General features: G+C 35.5%; 1 protein-coding gene across 4 annotated transcripts in view; it reads left to right on the forward strand.

Moving 5' to 3' along the window:
- The window catches only part of SCAF11 (SR-related CTD associated factor 11), a 45479-nt gene that overhangs the window by 11649 nt on the left and 14967 nt on the right, over positions 1 to 18863 (forward strand). For 3 of the 4 annotated variants that reach the window (XM_071733543.1, XM_071733545.1, XM_071733544.1), the window contains exons 2-7: positions 3958 to 4036; positions 4821 to 4975; positions 12945 to 13022; positions 15447 to 15544; positions 16563 to 16630; positions 17264 to 17319. In XM_071733543.1, the coding sequence (XP_071589644.1) occupies positions 3976 to 4036; positions 4821 to 4975; positions 12945 to 13022; positions 15447 to 15544; positions 16563 to 16630; positions 17264 to 17319 (516 nt within the window). In that variant the 5' untranslated portion in view covers positions 3958 to 3975. Of the gene's footprint in view, positions 1 to 3957; positions 4037 to 4820; positions 4976 to 12944; positions 13023 to 15446; positions 15545 to 16562; positions 16631 to 17263; positions 17320 to 18863 lie in introns of those variants that run through there. The other variant, XM_071733546.1, reaches the window with a different exon arrangement.

Raw genomic sequence — 18863 nt, forward strand, 5'->3', positions numbered from 1 at the left:
GCAACATGTATCTAAGAAGTTGAAAGGTTAATCACAGCTGTTTCCTAAATCCATTAGGGCAACAAAAATAAGCTGGGCTTGGATGTAATTTTGCAATTGCTTAGTGGAGACCTTGTTGCATGTGTTCTTGATTTCCATTCCCCTTTCCAATTGAACAAGCATACTTCTGTATAGATAGGTCCCTGGATCATTTGTGTATTGGAGGAAGAGTGTATTTGGCTGTAGAAATTTTTTTAATGATCATAAAGAATGTTTGTGAGGACTTTGTCATGTAGTTGCTCAAAAAGGAGGCACATACTAATTTCATGTGTCACTTGCAATTAGACTACTACAAATTTTCATCTAGTCAATTTTCTGTACCTACTTAATTTTGTTAAATTTTGTTATAACAGGTTTTAGTTCAGAAGGAAATTGTTACATGACTTTGAACAGACCAAGTCTTTTCTTTCTGAATAGTGAATTGCTGTTGAAAATGTATGAAGTACTTTGTGTTAATATAAAAGGTAGATCACACTTATTTTTGTTGTACAGAAAATTATTCAGCATGTAAATGGCACTTATCTGTCTGCTTTATATAGTTATTTAAGTACATCATGAAGCTACATTACTCAAACAGACAGTGACAAAATCTGTTACCAAGTCCTACAGTTAACTGTGTTTAAGCAGTTTTGTTGGCAGATGTCTTTGGCATCCACCTTCCATGAAGACAAGAACAGCAATTTCCTTTAAGAATAACCTAGAAATTTAGTGTGTGATGTGCACTGGTGGTAATGTCCTCATTTGCTATTTTCAGTTTAATATACTAGAGTTTTCTTGCCTCTACCTCAAATACTAAATAAGGTGCATCTCTTGCAAAGTTGAAAACTTAAAAGCACCAGGAAAATAACCATCTGGGCTATAGTGCTGTGCTGGTTTTAGGCTTTTTTAGAAAGTATTTTGTTTCTGGAGTTGTGAGGGGGATGATTTTGGTTTTGGTCAGCACTAACATATTATAGTGCTTGTTGTTAAGTATCTTGCATGGGTGAGTCTTGGAGTATTCTGTAATTCACATCAACAAACTAAACACTAAAATGTTAGTCATGGGTCAGTGGAATCTGGTGAATGTACTCTCTGTATATATATGAGCATTCTTCAGATACATATTAGCCTGATGGGACATGATTAGCCATGGATATGGACATAATGTGATATTCATGTGAGTTCACACAACCTGGTAACTTGGGAGAAGGACAAAAAAGAAAAAAAAAAAAGTCTTGCTTCTTTCACTGTCTCCACTGCAGCCAAGACTACAGATTTCTTGTACAGCATGCAGCAGAAATTATAGTCTGAGAAATACTTTCACATCTTCTTGAAGTTTAAAAGAATCTAAAGGAAAATATCAAACTTGGGGACAAATTTCAGTTGTTTTCTGTTCAGTCTGCACCTCCTAAACCTCTACATTTTCTTTACCTAACTCTATTTTGAATGTTATAAATTGAACAACAGTCTTCAGTGTTAACGCTTCCACTCTTCCAGTGCCTGTGATGCCTCTATTAAAGTACTTGAAAAAACAGTATTTCCAAGGTTAATTCATGAAATACTATGTAAATCTTGATGTCTTTTATAAATAAATATTTGTATTTCAGCAGTATTAAATTCCTCTGCTGTGTTGTGCAAAATGCACAGGGTCAAACTGACAAAAGGTTGTGTTGTGTAAAGTGATCTGTGAAATGCATTAGCAGCACTGGGTATCTGTTTAAATAATAGGTTTGTGAGAAGAACAATGTAACACCACATAAATGTTTTCACTTGCTGCACATCTTGGATTTATTGATACTCTGAAAAATTTAGGACCTCTGGTTTTGTAGTTATTGTAAGTGAAAGAATTTCTGCAATATCTTTGTGTCTAGAAAAAGTACTGTGGAGACAAGGTTGATCTCTGAGGCAAAAACAAATCTGAAGAGCTTTTATGGGCTTTATTTCTGCAGTCTGCTTTAGTGAACTCGAAGGACTTCTGTTATAATATGTGTAACTCTACAGCTACCCAAAGTTACAGTTTGGTTTTTAGATTCTCTATTTAAAAGCTTTTTTGTGGATGAATGCAAAATTCTTGATCCTCTCCTAACTGTCTCACCTTTGAGGTATATTCAGACTTCAGGGCTGGGAGAAGTTTGAGCACAGTTTGTGGATTGTTCTGCTTTTGTGAAGTGTTGCTGAGGTGGCAGAGCAGCAGGAATGCTTTACATATGACAGCATGTATGCCATATACCACAGGATTTAAAAGTCCCCTTGCAAACAGGAATGAGAACTACAGACCTCGGTTTCATATTTTAAGTTAAAATGTGGGTTTGGTGGTCTTGCTTGTCCTAGTTGGATGCAAATTTTGTGTGTTTAAAGCATTAAATTTTCAAGTAGCAGCTTGGCACCTACTGGGCTTTGTCTGCAAAGACTCACAATAAGGGGTGGTCTGGTCAGTCTGTTCTGCTAATGAAACTTGTGTACAGCTTATGGCATTCACTGCATTAGTATTTGTGCTAGTAACTGCTCTGCAGCTGATGGCATTTGTTCTAATAATAGTTTTAAAGAAATTTCTAAATCAAAATGGGAAAGCAGCATAGGGGGAAAATTCCCTTCTAGCTGGGTTTTGGTTTCCTTCTCCCTTCCGTTTCCCCAGCCCTCAGCTGACTTGATTCACATGTTCTTTTGGAAGATTAAAAAGTAGTTTCTAACGGGAACATTGAAGCCACTTAGAATTCTAATTACACGTTTCTTATTAATTTCACAGTTATGACCATTTCTTTAATGAGCCATCTGTGTTCAAGACTCACAGATCCGAGTTGCGCTTTCTTGGATTGCTTGAGAAAGTGAGAAGTGTTACATGACGGGTATCTGTGGGAGCATTTCTTTGCTCAGTAAAAAGAAATTATCATTAAAACTCTTCCTGCTACCAAGATCACACAATGAAGACTTGCTCAGAAGGAAAAATTGGTCAGGAAGATTCTGTCTCTCCTATTTGCTGGGTATCCAGGTGGTAAAGACAAACTGGTGTACTTTGTAAGTGAAACAGGAGAAAGTTTACTTGAGGTGTGTGGCTGTGTTCTTGCTTCTGTCCTTTTTCTAGAAGAGGCATTAAAGAGTAAGGAGTTTGAAACCTCAGGTGGTTTGCTTCAAGTTTAGATGCTTAAATAGGAGATCTTGGTATTTTCTGATTTCTTCAATCTCTTGTGAAATTTTAATTTTTCCATTTAAATAATAATTTTTCAAGCAAGACCAAATATGTTTTAAACTCTGTGATGTGGATCACAAGGATATTCTCTATCCATATCACTCTTACTTGATGCTGCTACTTTGCAGAACAGGTAAATGAGGCATCCTCCCCATTCATGTACTTGTGACCTGTCCCTTTTCTGGTGATATAAATTTCCCTGCACATTTGTTTTCTTTTTGAGTGCAAGTAGTTCTCATTTTAGGGCCAAATAAAGAAGCAAGCAAGTGTAAGCTGCTTTCATTTTTCTTGCTTGCCACTACTTTGGTGATGCTAGGTGTGGAAAGCAAGCAACTGATCTGGTGATTTGTGTATTTGATTTTGCTGCTTCAGCTATTTGTGAAGGGCAATTTGCAGATGTTTGTTACTGCAGTGTTGTGTGGGGTGGTTTGCACAGAAACTTAGCAATGCATTTAACTTTTAAAAATTAAAGCACCATTGATGGTCTTCAACAAATGCAAAGTTTCACAGTATTGTAACCAAAACAATTTTCAGGTTGGAAGTATCAGCTGTTAGACACCAGTAATGATGCTCATAAAGTCCAAACAGATTGTAAATTATCTCTACCTAATTCTTAATGTCATGTGTTTCTGCTCCACAAAGGTTTAATGAAATGGAGAGAACTGGAGAGTACTCGTTAAATCTATAGTGGTCACTTTTATTTTCAAGTTGCAATCTAAATGAACTCTGTAAACTGTTTCTGTGTTTTCCAGACTACATTTTGTAAAAAGATGAAGAACAGAAAGGAATGTATTCAGGATGCTGAAGGTCAGAAGCACGAAGGCATGGAAGGTAAAGTCTGTGTGTGAAAGTGTTAAAATGTAATATTCAGGATCAAGCTATGGGAGTCAGATATTATTTTTCTTTCTGAATTAGTATGCTGCTTGTTTTAAAATAGGTTGTGTAAACATAACCACTGTCTTACAATATTTTTCTTTGGCCTGGGGGGTCCCCAAATCTTTTCCTGACTCTTCTGTTTTTTAACTTGTTGACTTATACAAGCAGAACAAAAAACAGAGACAGCAATTTTTATTCAGAAAAAATTAATTTAGAGTAAATTTATTTTAAGAAAAGTTAATGCATTTTATATTTTGAAGACAATTTTTTCTTTATTGTGCATGATTAGGTAAATATTTCAGGATCTTCAGATTGAAATAGTTTTTAAGACTCAAACTGAAATAAAGCTAGATTATGTGTATAAAACTAATGAATACACAATATGCTTTTCTGGAGCATTTATTTCCTGGAGAGAGTAAACATGCAAGGAGGCAGAAATCAGTAGAATAATGACTATGTTGCCAATACGAAATACCCTGTAATGCCTGCTTTTTCTAAATAACATTAGAGCTAACTTTCATTTGTTTTAGTGACAAATATATAGGTACAGCAGTCTGTGGAACATGTTGTGTAGTATTTTCCACTTCTTTTAACTACTACTGGCCAGTGTTTTGACTGCACTTGATCAACTTGTTTTTAACCACAGAAAATTGTATTCTATTGCATTTTTCTTCAAATCTAGAAGGATTTTGTTTTTAAAAGTGTCAGAAATTGTAAGTGTCAATGTTATTTATAACAGGTGAAGAAAATGAAGAAAACTGTTCCTGTTCTGCTCTATTACATGATGGTGACACGTGCCCCATCTGTCTGAACTGCCTCCTAGAACAAGAGATTGGTTTTCCTGAGAACTGCAATCACGCCTTCTGCATGACTTGTATTCTTAAATGGGCTGAGGTAAGACTAAGAACCAAGGTGTGTTGTTTATTTTTCAGTGAAACCTATTGCATCTAATACCTACCATGCTGGGTATTTTTTTTTTAAGAAAATAAATTATGCATTCTGACTTTGCACAGAAGTGCATCAATGACCAGTTCCTTTTATCGTAGGAAACTCTCTCCTTAATGTAACAGAATACTTTGTTTTCTTTCACTAGACATCCTGACTTACTAATGGTTACTAGATATTAGGGGTCAGTAAAAAGTGGTGTTGGCTGTTTGGAAGATCAGACAGTACTGTGCAGGTTGTAAGACTGCAGTGTCTTTAGTGTAATCTGATTTTGTTATCCCTTATGCTGTTTGTCATGCTGTCATACTGGGACCAATGTTCGAGTACAAAATGGGTCTGATAAAACACTTTTCTAGCTAAAGAGAGTTCACTTAAAAGGTGGAGCCCTATTCTGCATTAAAACATTTTATTTTAATTAATCCTCTTATTTGATCTGTGTCAATATTTCTGTAGATAGTTTTGAAACCTTAAAGAACTTGCTGAAAAAATTCTTGATGATACCATTCTGTCTAGTCCCTTTTTCCTTACATATGTCCTGTAATCATTACATTAAGTCTTTGGTATCTTTGCCTTTCCTGTAACTTTTTCAGTTGTTGCTGTGAAGCACAAGATTAGAATTTTTTATACTGTATCTGGGGGGGTGCTTAAATATTATGTTGCTTTTTGTCCTGCTTCTGTGCACTTGGATTGTTTGTCACTATAGTAGAGATTGCTACTTAGTGTCTTTGCAGTATCTTTCTTCTGAAGCAAACGATGACTTTGATAAAATTGGTATCACTTACATGCCTATATACATAAAGTATACTTGCTTTTTTTCTTTTTTTTACTTATTATACTTTTAACCTTAATTTTTGTTATTTATTACTGAAGGCAGACAATAACAAATCTCTTATTTCTGAAAGTTTTGTATGAACTTCAGAGTATTTTAAAAAGGTTATTAGATGACACGTGCTTTATATTCACAAACCAGACAATAAATTAAGTTTCCTATTGCCAAATGTTCTGTTCTGCAAATGATATATTGCAGTGCTTTTACTTGTAAGGGAACAGGAAATTTTCATTCATAATTTTATCCTGACTTCCATAGCTGGTTGTTATAATGGCAGCTGGAAAGGCAATGACTTGTGACTTTCACAGGCAAGCAGTATAGTAGATGGAGACTTTGCTGCTGGATTTGAGTTGGTTCATATTGTCTAACAAAATGCTTTTATGCCCAAAGAGGAAAGCAAATTTTCATATTTTAAGGAGGCAAATAAACAATATGAACGGTTCTTGTAGTGTCAGTTTTGGCACAAAGTACTATCCAAATAGAATTTAAAAGATAGAATAAAAACAATTCTGTTTTTAAAGAGTTTACAGGTGAAATGGATGCGATGCCACATGTTGGTGGGGGGTTGTTTTAAAAGCTACATAAGGCTTCTGCTATTTTCCATTAGTGACAACTGCTGGGTAAAACCAGCCAGCTTTTGTTTTTTGAGGATACTTAACATTTGAACCTGTTGAGTTCATGAAACTCCACTGCCTAAAAAAGTGTTGAAAACTCTCTAGCAGATGTTCAGAGGCTCCAGCTGTGAAAAGCAGATGAGGTTTTCTAGATTGGAATCATAGAAACATTCTATAAGGATGTGGCCATCTGAAGCATGCTCGTGCCATTTTTTGTGTCCACTGCTAATATTTAGTAAGTAAATGTTTTTGTTCTTTTTTGAGAAGTGTTGCAAAAGTTTTAGCTTTATCTGATAGTTTTTGGTATATTATAGCTAATGAAAGCTAAACAGTTAACAAGTCATCACTGACTAATAAAAAATTATCTGCTCTTTAAAAAAATGCTACTAGGTTCAGTTTGAAGGTGAAGCATTTTTATTGTGTGTGTATATATATATATATAAATTGTTTTTAAAACACTCTTAGGTGCTGGATACACTTATGTGTATCTACAGTTGTGCTCTATACACTTGAAGGCTTTGCCAGCAGTCTGTGTTCAAGTTGGTTATTTCTTCTGTGTTGCATCAGGATTTCAAAATACAACAGGAGCAACTACTTCTTTAAGCTGTTGTTTTCAAATTGTGTATAATAGTTTTTCTTCTGAGCATTTATATAATATAGCTGGAGATTCTGATTAAAACCAGGGTAGTCTAGGCAGACATTAAGACTTCGTTTACCATTCTCCTTCCTCTTTGATTTATGGGATATTTTCAACATTGCAACTGCATTTTAGTGTCCTGTATCACAGGTTTTCTGTCTGCAAGCAGCAGATCTCTTTTTTTAAGAGAGAGAATATAGATACAAGTGCACTTCAAAGCAGTATGTAAAAATCACTTTTAGGGGAGTATCTTCTCGTTCATTCCATGAGGGCTAAAAACTGATGGGAAATTTGCCACAGAATATCTAATTAGATCTTGATGGCTAATTCTAGGTATTTTGGACTTAAGTAGCATTACGGTTGAGTCAGTGCTGTATTTTCAGTGTCCAACTCCTAAAAGAAAAATGAGGTGCAGATCAGAATCCCCACTAAGAAACCAGTCTTTGAATTTTTTTTTTTTAATGCTCCTTAAATTGTTCTACTTCAACATCTAAGAGCATTCCTATGCACAAAATTCAGTTGCCTACACTGTTAGTTTCCTATATTATTAGTCTGTCATCTTGTCTGCCTTTGGCCATGCTAACCAGTGCTCTCTCAAGAATTCCTGGGCAGCACTGGGCAGGCAGACTGCTGGGGACTGTTTTCAGAAGGCAAGCAAACACAAATGTCATTCACCCTGTGCAGCTGTCAGATGCTTCTGCAAGCCAACATTGTGTAATTTACTAAGGGAGACTTTCAGGCTTGAGACTTTGTATTTCAGTGAGGTGGTGTTGGAAGTTCATAAAAAGTGAAAGTTGCTAAGTCTGGAGCTGAGATATTGGACACAGCCTCCAGTGGGAGTGCTGAAGTATGATGTAAATGAAGTGTTGCTTTCAGTGTAAACAACATGTATATGATAACATTTTTCTGATCAGATAACAAAAGAGTAAGCTTTGCGTGTTGCTCCATGTGTACAATATAGGGAGGTCTGACAAAGAACACCCAAAAAACTCTCAGTCTACATCCCTCAAACACAGTCAGTACAGTTGAGTTATACCAAGGGGAACTAAGCATGGGTTTTGTGTCTGTAATACCACTAATAGATTAAAACTAATTGGGTCAAAACTATATATTTTTTTTTAACCTTGTTTTTCTGTTATGCTTGTATTTTGTATTTCAGTTGGTAAGCACATATGGTCTAGTTTTTAATAATCTAGGCTTTAATAATTTTTTACCTTTTAAATAAAGGTAATGTGAAGGGAGGTTAACTAGGTATCCATGGCAAGCAGACATGCAAAGCAGCCAAAACCACCTCAATTAAGATAAATGCTGTAGCAGCAATAGTGTGAGTTAGAGGAAAACTCTACTTTTTATTATATTCAAAGAAAGCAGTCTTAAATTAGGTGATAAATCCTCTGCTTTAGTGTAGACTTTGACTTCTCTTCTGCTTTTTAGAGTGCTGGTAAATATACTGGAGATTTCCATCCTTGCTCTTTATGAATGATCATGAGAGAAGAGCACTAAAGAAAAGATCCAGTATGTTGTCTGCATTATCACAATGATTGTATAAGAGACATTGATATCAGTGACCCTCCCCTACTAAGTTTATGTCTCAAATTTCTGCACCTGGTTTTCTTCCTTCATTTTTCCTCAGCTGCAAAAATTGAATGTAGAGTGCATTCAGCTGTAAATTCTCCAAAGCACTGAGGCATATTCAGGTAGGCCCTGTGCAGTATCAGTGGTTAACTTAATAAAGCTGAGCAGTTGGCACAAAGAGCTGTCTTAGAATAGTTCTTAGTATAGTTGTTTCCTTTGTGCTGGTATAAGTTTTAGATCCTTGATTATGTAGGAGTGTATTCCATGTGTATATATACTCCTGAGGGTAAGGAGAGTTACCAGAATGGCATCTGGAATTCTCAATGTGTATTCTTTCTGATCTGGATTTCTTTTGTCCTAAGGGACATGGGAAGGAATCAGTTTGTGGCATGGAGCTCCACAGTGATCTGCAGTACACAGCACTGGGGGCAGAAATAAGATTACATTCATGAACCACGTATGCAGGGTGTTCAGAGAAACACTAAACCTGAAAATCAAACCTAAAATTACAAAATTGTGTTGTTACAGTCTCCCCTTTTTATTGAAGTTAGCATGGAATCATTGTGGGCTTTCTGATGTGCTGTTACGAGTAGCTGGGGTGAAATATACAGACATTGCTTTTAAAATTGAAACCTCACCTTTAAGCTTGAATTTAATTGTAAGAATTTGGTATTATTTATGTTGCTTAACAGGTTCTCTTAAAAAGAACCAGTAAAGAGTGCTGGATCATGTTTTTCTTAGGATCAGTTTTTAAATACTGTAGTTAAAAAAAAAAACTTGATTATGGGTTACCTTAAGAAAAAAGATGTATACAGGGTAAGAGATTTACTGCAGTAACTTTAATTCCATACTCATGTCCTGTTACTACTTGTTATGAAACATCATAGCATAGAACTTGATTATGTGGGGATATTTGCCAAAGTTATTTTATCAGGCAATTATTTTCTGGGGATTAGCTAGCACTTATTTATGTAGCTTCTTGAAAATTCCCAGGTGAAATGCAGCAACTGCTTCAGTCTTTTGTTTGTTTCTCTTTATGTAAGTGATGTTTGAAATGGTGCAGTTAAAATAAAGGACACTTACTCCTTTAGAGATCCCAGTTCTGTGGTGCTGAGGCACTTAAAACAGAATATTAAGTATTTTTATGCCTGTGGAGCTAAAGCAAGGTGTTTTGAGGGTCATCAAAACCAAAACATTATGAAATGGGTTTCTTTTGAAAACTTTTGAAAACAAAACCACATGTGCTCATGGATAGCTTTTCAGGGTTGCAGACTTTGTGAATCTTTACATATTTTATGAAAAAAATTCTCCAAATATCAAAGGATAGGTGAAAGATTTAATTGCTGGGGAGTTAACCAGTTCAACATAAAAACTGAGTAGTTTTGTGTGGAGAGTAAAACAACTGAAGAAATTTGAAGTGTACTAAGCTACTGTTCTGTGTATTTCCAAAAAAACCGTTCTTGGGGAAGAAAAGTAAAGCAACTCACAAAAGCCAGCTGTGAGATTCTGTTGATTTTGAGGATTACATTAGATACTACATGCTCTTATTTTTAAACAGCTATGCTAAAGGAAGATACTTCAAGAAGCTGTGGTGGTTCTAAGGTTGTGATGCATCCCAAGCCCCCCTCCTCACTGGTGCAGCAATAATTGTAATAGCTGCTGCTTGGACTCTCTCCATTTCAGGGGCTTTTTTTTTTTTGTTTTAAATATTTTTCCCCTATAAGGATACTGTACATTCAATACTATGTATGATGGTACCTGAACAGAAGCCTCAGAAGAGGAATTGCTAACTTACCTTGAATGAAAGAAGACTTCACCTGCTTTGGTTACTAATCCATCTCAAACAAGATTAAAGAGATGAGTAAAAGGCCACCACTCCTCATGACTGCTTCTTGTAAAAACGTAGTCAGCTCTCACTCATTTCTGTAACAGCTCAAATTCAGCCCTGTTGTTGGGGAAAAAGGATGGGAATTTTTTTTTCCCTCTTTTTTTACATTTTAAAACCTTGTTCTTACATGTTAGCAGGCACATGAGAGCTGATGTATGTTCAGACAAAAGTGTTCTATAGAAGTAGTAACCTCCAGCTTTCTTCTGGGCTACCCAGCAATTGTAGTGTGCTGGGGAGTGTGGGGGTGCAGATGGGACTCTCCTGCCTTTACTAGAATTTCTCTTGAGATTTGTTGAGAACTATCAGATAATGTGAGGGCTATGAAAAGCAACTGAGTAGGAGTGGAAAGAGCACCTGCTGCTTCTGAACATATCTGAACCTAATGGTAGCTTTTCATTCTTCCAGAATGTTTTCTTCTTTTTCTACTACTATGTATAGAATGTAATTGTAAAGCATTTGTCCAGAAGTACTGAATATATAGTATGTATATAGTATATAATATATAGTATAATATGTAGTGAACATTATTGGAGCAAAACCACTTGTCATTTGGATTGCTGCTAGTAGCACTTACTATTCTATGATACTACATTGCAATCAATAAATGTAATTTACTGTGACTTAAACTTGGGAATGTAATTTAATGTTCATGTGTTAACTTAATGTAGAAATAGATTGCATTCTTGGAAGAACTTGCTTTTCAGCTAAGGTAAATCCTGAAATGAGACTGAAAATTACTAAGAAAATTAAATTCCTCCCACCTCTCTTTGACAGTCAGCAGTATCTAAGAATCAGAGTATTATTACCTTGAGGTTAGCAGCTGATTCAACAGGTGCAGTGCATTTCATACTATCAAATATCCCAATTGAAAATACACTGCTTTGTTACTGTGGAGGTCAGCTTTATGTTGACTACAGGACAAAAATGCTCTTCATGGTCTCAGTCCTTAGGAAACTGACTTAATGATCCAATATAGCTTTCCTAAACAAGGCTATGACACAGCAGGGATCAATAGTATTCACCAAGAGGGGGAAGTTTCCAGTTAGGATAAAATAACAGAGCATCAAAAGGAGATGTAATGGTTTTGGCTTAAATTCTTGTTCAACAGCTTGTTCTGAAACTGCCTCTGGAGTTTGTTTTGCTTGCTGTTGTTTTTACTCAGTCTAACTTTGTTCTGTCTACTTCAACTAAAATCAGAAACTGCCTGAATGATCTGGGGGCTGAGTACTCTTTGAAATTGAGAAAATAACAGAATCAACTGAAAAAAGCCCCAGACAAGAACACTGAAATCCACCACTGAATTTCAGGACAGAGGTCATATTGCAAGTTCATATCTTATAGCTGAGCTGCTTGTGCAATTCTAATACTGCATCTTGCTTGCATAAATAAAAACTGGAAAACCCTGATAATTCCCTTAAGGGTAGAAATTGCATGCCTCTTAAAGGCATATAATTCATATACTGGCTCTGCTAAGTGGATGAATTAGGTCTGGAGGCTGGGTGTGTTTTTGGTTTTTTTTCTTTTAGATTTCTGAACTGAGCCAAACTGCCTTGAGCATATATGTGGACTGAAAATGAGTAAACAGTTCTTTAGCATCAAAAGCTAATATCTAATAGGGATTTATCTGAAAACTGATTCACTACTTGATCTAGTTGGGTGGAGCTTTGGTTGAAACTTCCCTGTGTACCACAGTTAATAATATTTCATTGTTCTGTCTGTGTGCATGCATGTTATCTGATGCAGTGGAGCCTCAAAAGAGGGCATTTAGGTGACTGGAAAAACTAATAAATCTGTATTTTCACCTAGCTGTAGGGTAAAATAACCTTTAGTTCTGTTCTCTGGCAAAGTGGTTTGTAAAACTTGGACTGTCTTAAATGTGTGAATCTGTTGTCTCTGCTGGCCGTTAAAAAATAATAAAAAAAGAAAAAAAAGAGAGATGTGGTATAGTCAAAGGGATATGCAGGATAAAGTTGTGACCCCATTTGCTGTTTGTCTTCCCAGTTTTATGTTTAGGGAGGGACACAACCCAAAAACTTTATGTTGCAAGGAACCTTAAGAAGTAAAACATCAGACCAGTAAGAAATTAAAATAACATTTGTGTATTGGTATAAAATCAGTGTTACCGAAGAGGAATTTAAAAAATTAAATTTGTAGCTAATTATGTAAAATGCTTGTCCTTTTTTGAACACAACTTCTGAGTTACCTTCTTTAGATTTTCCCCTAAGGAGAATTCTGATTCTATGAAAGAAAACACTTTTTTAACGTGAACAAGTTATTTTGTGTATTTCTGTATGCTACTGTAGTTTATAAAAATATAGAAAACTGAGACTTCCACTCAGCCTGCTACAAATTTTGTAATAAAATTGCTTTTTCAGACACAGGCTTCGTGTCCTATTGATCGCAGACCATTTGAAGCAATCTGCAGGCTTGATGCATTAGAAGAGCAGATAAAGGTAAGTTTCAGTCTTATTCTTAAATCCCTTCAGTTGTAGGAACACCAAGTGTATGCTGCAGCCTTTTATTCGTACATCTGTGTTAAGTAAGCTTATTTTCCTAACAAAATTAATTATTGCTTGAATGTTTATATAACACATTTGAAACTAAGTATTATAAATTATTTTTTCAAGGCAAGCATTTATAGTTATAATCTCAAAGCTGCCACTGCTATTTTATAGGGCATAAATAAGCAATCCTAAGCATTCTTGAGCATTCCTAAGATATCCAAGAGAAGAGTATAGTAATTGGTCTCAAAGTTGTTTTCAAACAGATTTTGTAAACAAGTGCAATATCAATTAGCATGCAGTCTTGCTTTTTTTTTTTTTTTTTTTTTTTCTTTTTTTTAGCAAAGATGAATCTTGTATGTTCACAGTCTTCAGTTGACAGACAAAAGCACATGAATGAAGGCATGAGGAATCAATTAATACTAAGCCTTGTTCAACCCAAATAATCTGAATGTTTACAGCTTTTCACTTCTCTGAATGATACTGCTGTGGAGAGTAGTTTATCAAGTAGGAAAATAAAGCTTGATTCTAATTATTTTGAAAATGTGTATAGAAAGGTGCTGATAATTTTGTGTGCAGTTTTGAAATACTGTGGTGAAATAATGGTTATAAGTAATTCCTAAGCTATTGGGTTTGCATTTTTGCTTTGTTCAGAAGGCAAGCTACCATTACCCATTTCTTGTGCTTCCAGAGACCTAGGTAGTCAATTCCAGAGGTACCAGAGAGAAAGCTGCAGATGCTTCCTTCTCCTAGAAAACCATGCCAGCATTTTTAATCTTATTTATGTCTAAAGAATTAAGCAAGCAGGGGAAACAAGATAAACTGAAGTTTTCATTTGGGAAAGTGTAAAGGCTGTATCAAAATATAGATTGAGAGGTTCTTTGAATAACTGCAGTGTAAACATGTGGGCAGAGAGCAAGGATCCTGCTCTGAAAAGGAGCCACTGGAGCAGTAGGGATAAGTGCAACATGTACCAAGAAATGCTGACATGGTGGTCAGGATTAGCAGGGTCACTGTCAGGACATTGGCAACTCTCCCTTTGTGATATTCATAATTAGAATGCTAATAGCTGAAGGAGTTGTGTATCATGGAATCACAGAATGGTTTTGGTTGAAAGGGACCTTAAAGATCACCTATTTCAAATGACTCTGATGTGGACAGAGACACCTCCCACTAGACCAGGCTGCTCAAAGCCCCATCCAACCTGGCCTTGAACACTTCCAGGGAGGGGACAGCCACAGCTTCCCTGGGCAACCTGTGCCAGTGTCTCACCACCCTCACTGGAAAAAATTTCTTCCTCGTGTCTAACCTCAGTCTACCCTCTTCCAGCTCAAAACCATTATTACCCCATGTCCTATCACTGTATGCCCTTATAAAAAGTCCCTCCGCAGTTTTCATATAGGCTCCTTTCAGGTACTAGAATGTTGCTATAAAGTCTCCCCAGAGAGAACACTGAAAACCCCACCTCTCTCAGCTTGTCCTCACAGGAGAGGTGCTCCAGCTCTGTGAACTTTGTGGCCCTCCTTCCTGTGCTGGGGGCTCCAGAACTGGACACAGTATTCCAGATGGAGTCTTGTGAGCCTGAAATAGAGGGGGAGAATCACTTCCCTCAACCTGCTGGCCATGCTAAATGAAATTATAGTAACCAGAACAGAGAGAATATCAGTGGTGAAGGTGGGGACAGTGCAACCACGTGTATCATGAAGATAGTGACCTCAATGTGAGCCCAACTTACGGTAATAGTGAGAAAATATGAAGCAAAGGTTCTAGAATGAGGAAAGAAAAAATGTTTAATGCAGACAAATGTTATGTAGCCATTTGAGTAACTTCACAATAAGTAATCATTTCCTTGCTATCTTAGAATTTTGAAGATGGGGGGGAAAAATTATTGTATACAAATCCATACTTTATTTTACTCTAGAGGAAAATGTGGAGGTTTTTAATTATGAGGAAGCATTTGAAACTGAGTGGTAGTTAAGTGTTTTCTCAAGCTAAACCCTGTGTATTCAAATCAACCAGCTTTAGAATAATTTAGCTTTCAAAATCTTCATGGAAGATGATTCTATTCTAGCAGCCAGTCTATGATTCTGTGATAAGATTGTACATACACTGAGATACTTGCCATGGCAGTCTGAATATTCCAGGGATTTTTGGTCTGGTCATAGACAATATATGTATCGAGGTATTTATTTTTCCTTTTCCATTTATTGAAAAACAAATTTTTAAAGGTTCAAATCTGCAAACAGTGAGATTTAAAGAAGTTGTGATTGGAAATGTTTTTGGGTCCTTCTATTTGAGCTCATTTTCTCTAGACCTTGAGAGTCTGCCCATGTATATTGAGATTCTAGATTGGAATGACTTTGCTTTTCAATACAGGTTCAGGTTAAAAAACAACGAAGGAAGAAAGAAGAGGAGGAAAACTGTGCCTGCAATAAGGGAAAATACAGCCATGAAAAGATGAGAAGCTTTGTGAGGTGGGTCATCCACATACTTTCATCATTCCAATGGGAATATTCAAAGTAAATAGAATCAGCTGTTGTAACGTGTACACTGGAAAAAATTTCAAAGTTTATTTTTAAATAAACTGTTTTCCATCACCTTTATCACCAATATAAAATCCCATTTGAATATTTAAAACAGCAAGCAAGAAATAAGGTATTCTCTGCACCGAGCTCTGTAAAAGTTGCACTTTTCAAGCAGTTCTGACAAATTTGAATTAAGATTTAGCAATATATCATATTTTAGCAATATATATATTTTTCCTTGATTATCTAAACAGATATCCCCTTTCTTGCATGTTATCATAACCATTAGTGGTTGTAGTCAAGAGCTGATCGTATTTTTTTGAGTTTGAGAGGGAACTGTGAAAATACTGTTCTTGTTTTGAGAATCTTTATCTTTTTATGTTTGCTGCATTGCATAAGGGGAAGTTCAGGACTGCACAGGCAAGTTGCACTAAATAGTGATAACCTAAAGTCAGCATTCAATGGAGTATTTGATATATACAGAGGTCCTGATTTACTTGGAAGCAGAGTTCACTATGGAAAAAATAATAGGGAGTAATTTACCTTTTTTGGTTCTTGCTAAAAACTAAAGATTGATGTTTGCACCTCACTGTTCTGATTTATATTCTTCAGAGTATTTAGGCAAGGAAGTTATAACATCTTTCACGTGTTGCCATGAAATCAAGCAAAATTAGGCATTCAGATTTAATACAGGGTATTTACTTTTGTTGTGTAAATGGAATTTCTTCTTTTTCCATCTATAAGCTTTTTGAAGTACTCTGGCTTTTAATATATGGAAGATTATATACATGGTGCAAGTTTGGATTTTAATAGCAGTCATAACCTGATTTATGTGCACAAAATAAAAATTTCTTAAAATAGGAGCTGATTTTGTTTCAGTGTATATACTGTTAGCTATATACAGTGTATATACTGCTATGTCTTTTCATACCCAGAAATTACTTAAGATTATTTTTTAATCTTGCAGACAAGCTGTATGTCCAGACAGAGGGCCATTAGCAGCAAAATTAAGCAAAGTTGTGAAGAAAAAATACAGTAAGTTGGTATTTGTCCTCTGTTTACTAAATTCCTATGTTTTTTTAAGGAAGTCTAGAATTTCATTTCTTGGGGAGTCAATGTGTTTGGGTTTTTTATTACTTATATTTGCATATGAAAATGAAATACCAAGGAATAGAAGCTTGGAACTTAAAAGAACAAAACTGCAGTATGTGGAACTACTGCTCTTCTTTTACTGAAAAGCCTGTCTCTTCCATTTCAGTCACAAGTGAAATGGATTTGGTTACAGCCTAAAGTCATTTGCTACATCAGAGTTGATGCCCAGCTAATGACTTGCTTTTATTCAAAGGAAGTTTTTTTGCACAAGTTCAGACACAAGGGGCACTTAACTGCATTTTGGGGCTGCCATTTTGAGAGGCTTAATAGGTATTGTTCAATAAATGTGTTCTAAGGAATCTAAACAAATATATCAGAAGAGGTGAAAACTGCTTGGTATTGTGAAGGTGCATGCATTTTAATTTTACTGAGTTTGTATGTAAACATTGTACATGCACTTCAGGTGCATTTTCATTTACATTTCATTTACATTTCATTACATTAATGATTTTGACAATCAAGTGAAAACTAATATGCCGAAGTTAAGATCAAAGTTTTGTTTCTTGCTCCACACAGGTAATATTTTCTATGACAAAAGAAATAAGAAAACTTTGTCTGTGAAGATAAACAAGGTTGGTTCTGATAATGAAACATTTGTAGAGATTTCATGAAAACTTTAAGTAGAAGGATAGTTTTAAAAAAGCTTATTTTTCTGTTTGTTCATTTTAGTATGATCCAAACTTAATTTTGTCTGTCTTGAAGGACTTAATGAGAATATAATAGTAGGTTACATGAGCTTCTCTCTCAGATTAAGCTTAGTATTGTGGTGGTAAATATATTCATTCACTTTGGAGGTTATGTTGTAAGATACTTTCCCTACCCTGCCAATTACCATCATTGACATTTTTAATTATTTTCATAAAAATACATAGTTGTAGTCATCAAAGTGATGTGTTATATGAATAAGACATGGACATGATAGTTTGTATCGAGTTGTTTTTTTTATTGGTAGATTACTCCCAAGTGTGTTTCTAGGTTTCTTGTTTAGTTCATAAATTTTAGCCTGTAACATTGACGTATATTATGCAGAATTTATAAGGAATTCTAAGGACTTTGGGGTTTGATTTCTACTTCCCTCCTTTCAAAAATATTTTGTCTCTGGATCACAAGTTTGATCAGTATTTTGTTACTCATACCTGTAAATTCATTTGGATGAAATATCCATAAATTTCACGCCATAAATTTCATTCCAAAGTGTAAATGTCAGTGTTTTCCATCATTCATTCTTACATGAAGTTAAAAACATGAAGGAAAAACTGTCTTTGAGTCCCTGTTCTGCCTCCTGCCTTACTTCATGTAGAATAGGGGCACATATGGTATCTTTTCAGTAGCTGGTTGCCTAAGATGTCACTTTGATAGATATATACCCTGTTTCTCAGGCATATCTTTAGCTCTGGTCTTCCCCTTCTAAGTCAGGTACTTAGGAATTTTGGTTCTGTTACCATGTGAAGTTAAAGGTGCCTTTCATTGAAGTGAAAAGGTGTTGAACTGGAAGGGTAGGGCTTGATGGTGGATCAGACACTAATATGATGACTTCAGGTTTGGTAAATGCTTTCATGTCTAGTTTCACTGATTTATTGTGCACTATTTAATAGCATTAATGTCTCAAATGGTATCTGTTGGGGGAAAAAAATTTAAAAAAATTCTTAAACAGAAGTTAGAGCCATTAAAAACCTTTAGGAGGAAGAACAGAGCTCAATTATCAAATAAACATTCAGAATTTAGAAGGCTTGAAATGAAAGCACTGATTTACTAAGAGGCTATTTGTGGAACATCTGGATACCTTTTTTAGGTGGAGGGAGAAAAATTGGTGCTCAAAATGGTAGTATTTTTAAAATAAAGCTTTAAAAAGCCAACAGATTTTTAGGAGAAACTTATGATTTGAACACTAATGAAATAGTGCACATTCCCATTAAAACCAGCTCTCTGTGACAACGTTTGATGGAGCATGTGGATAATGACCACATACTTGAGATGTATTTATATATGTCCATTTACAAAATGTATTTTTCATCAGAATAAATATATTGTGAAAAAAAATCACAGGGAGGCTCTGTAAGTTCCCATTTAAAAGCACCAGTCATGGGGGATGAACAGGAATGGTTTAATCAGATTC

This window comes from Heliangelus exortis, chromosome 1, assembly GCF_036169615.1.
Source record: "Heliangelus exortis chromosome 1, bHelExo1.hap1, whole genome shotgun sequence".
Classification (NCBI taxonomy): domain Eukaryota; kingdom Metazoa; phylum Chordata; class Aves; order Apodiformes; family Trochilidae; genus Heliangelus; species Heliangelus exortis.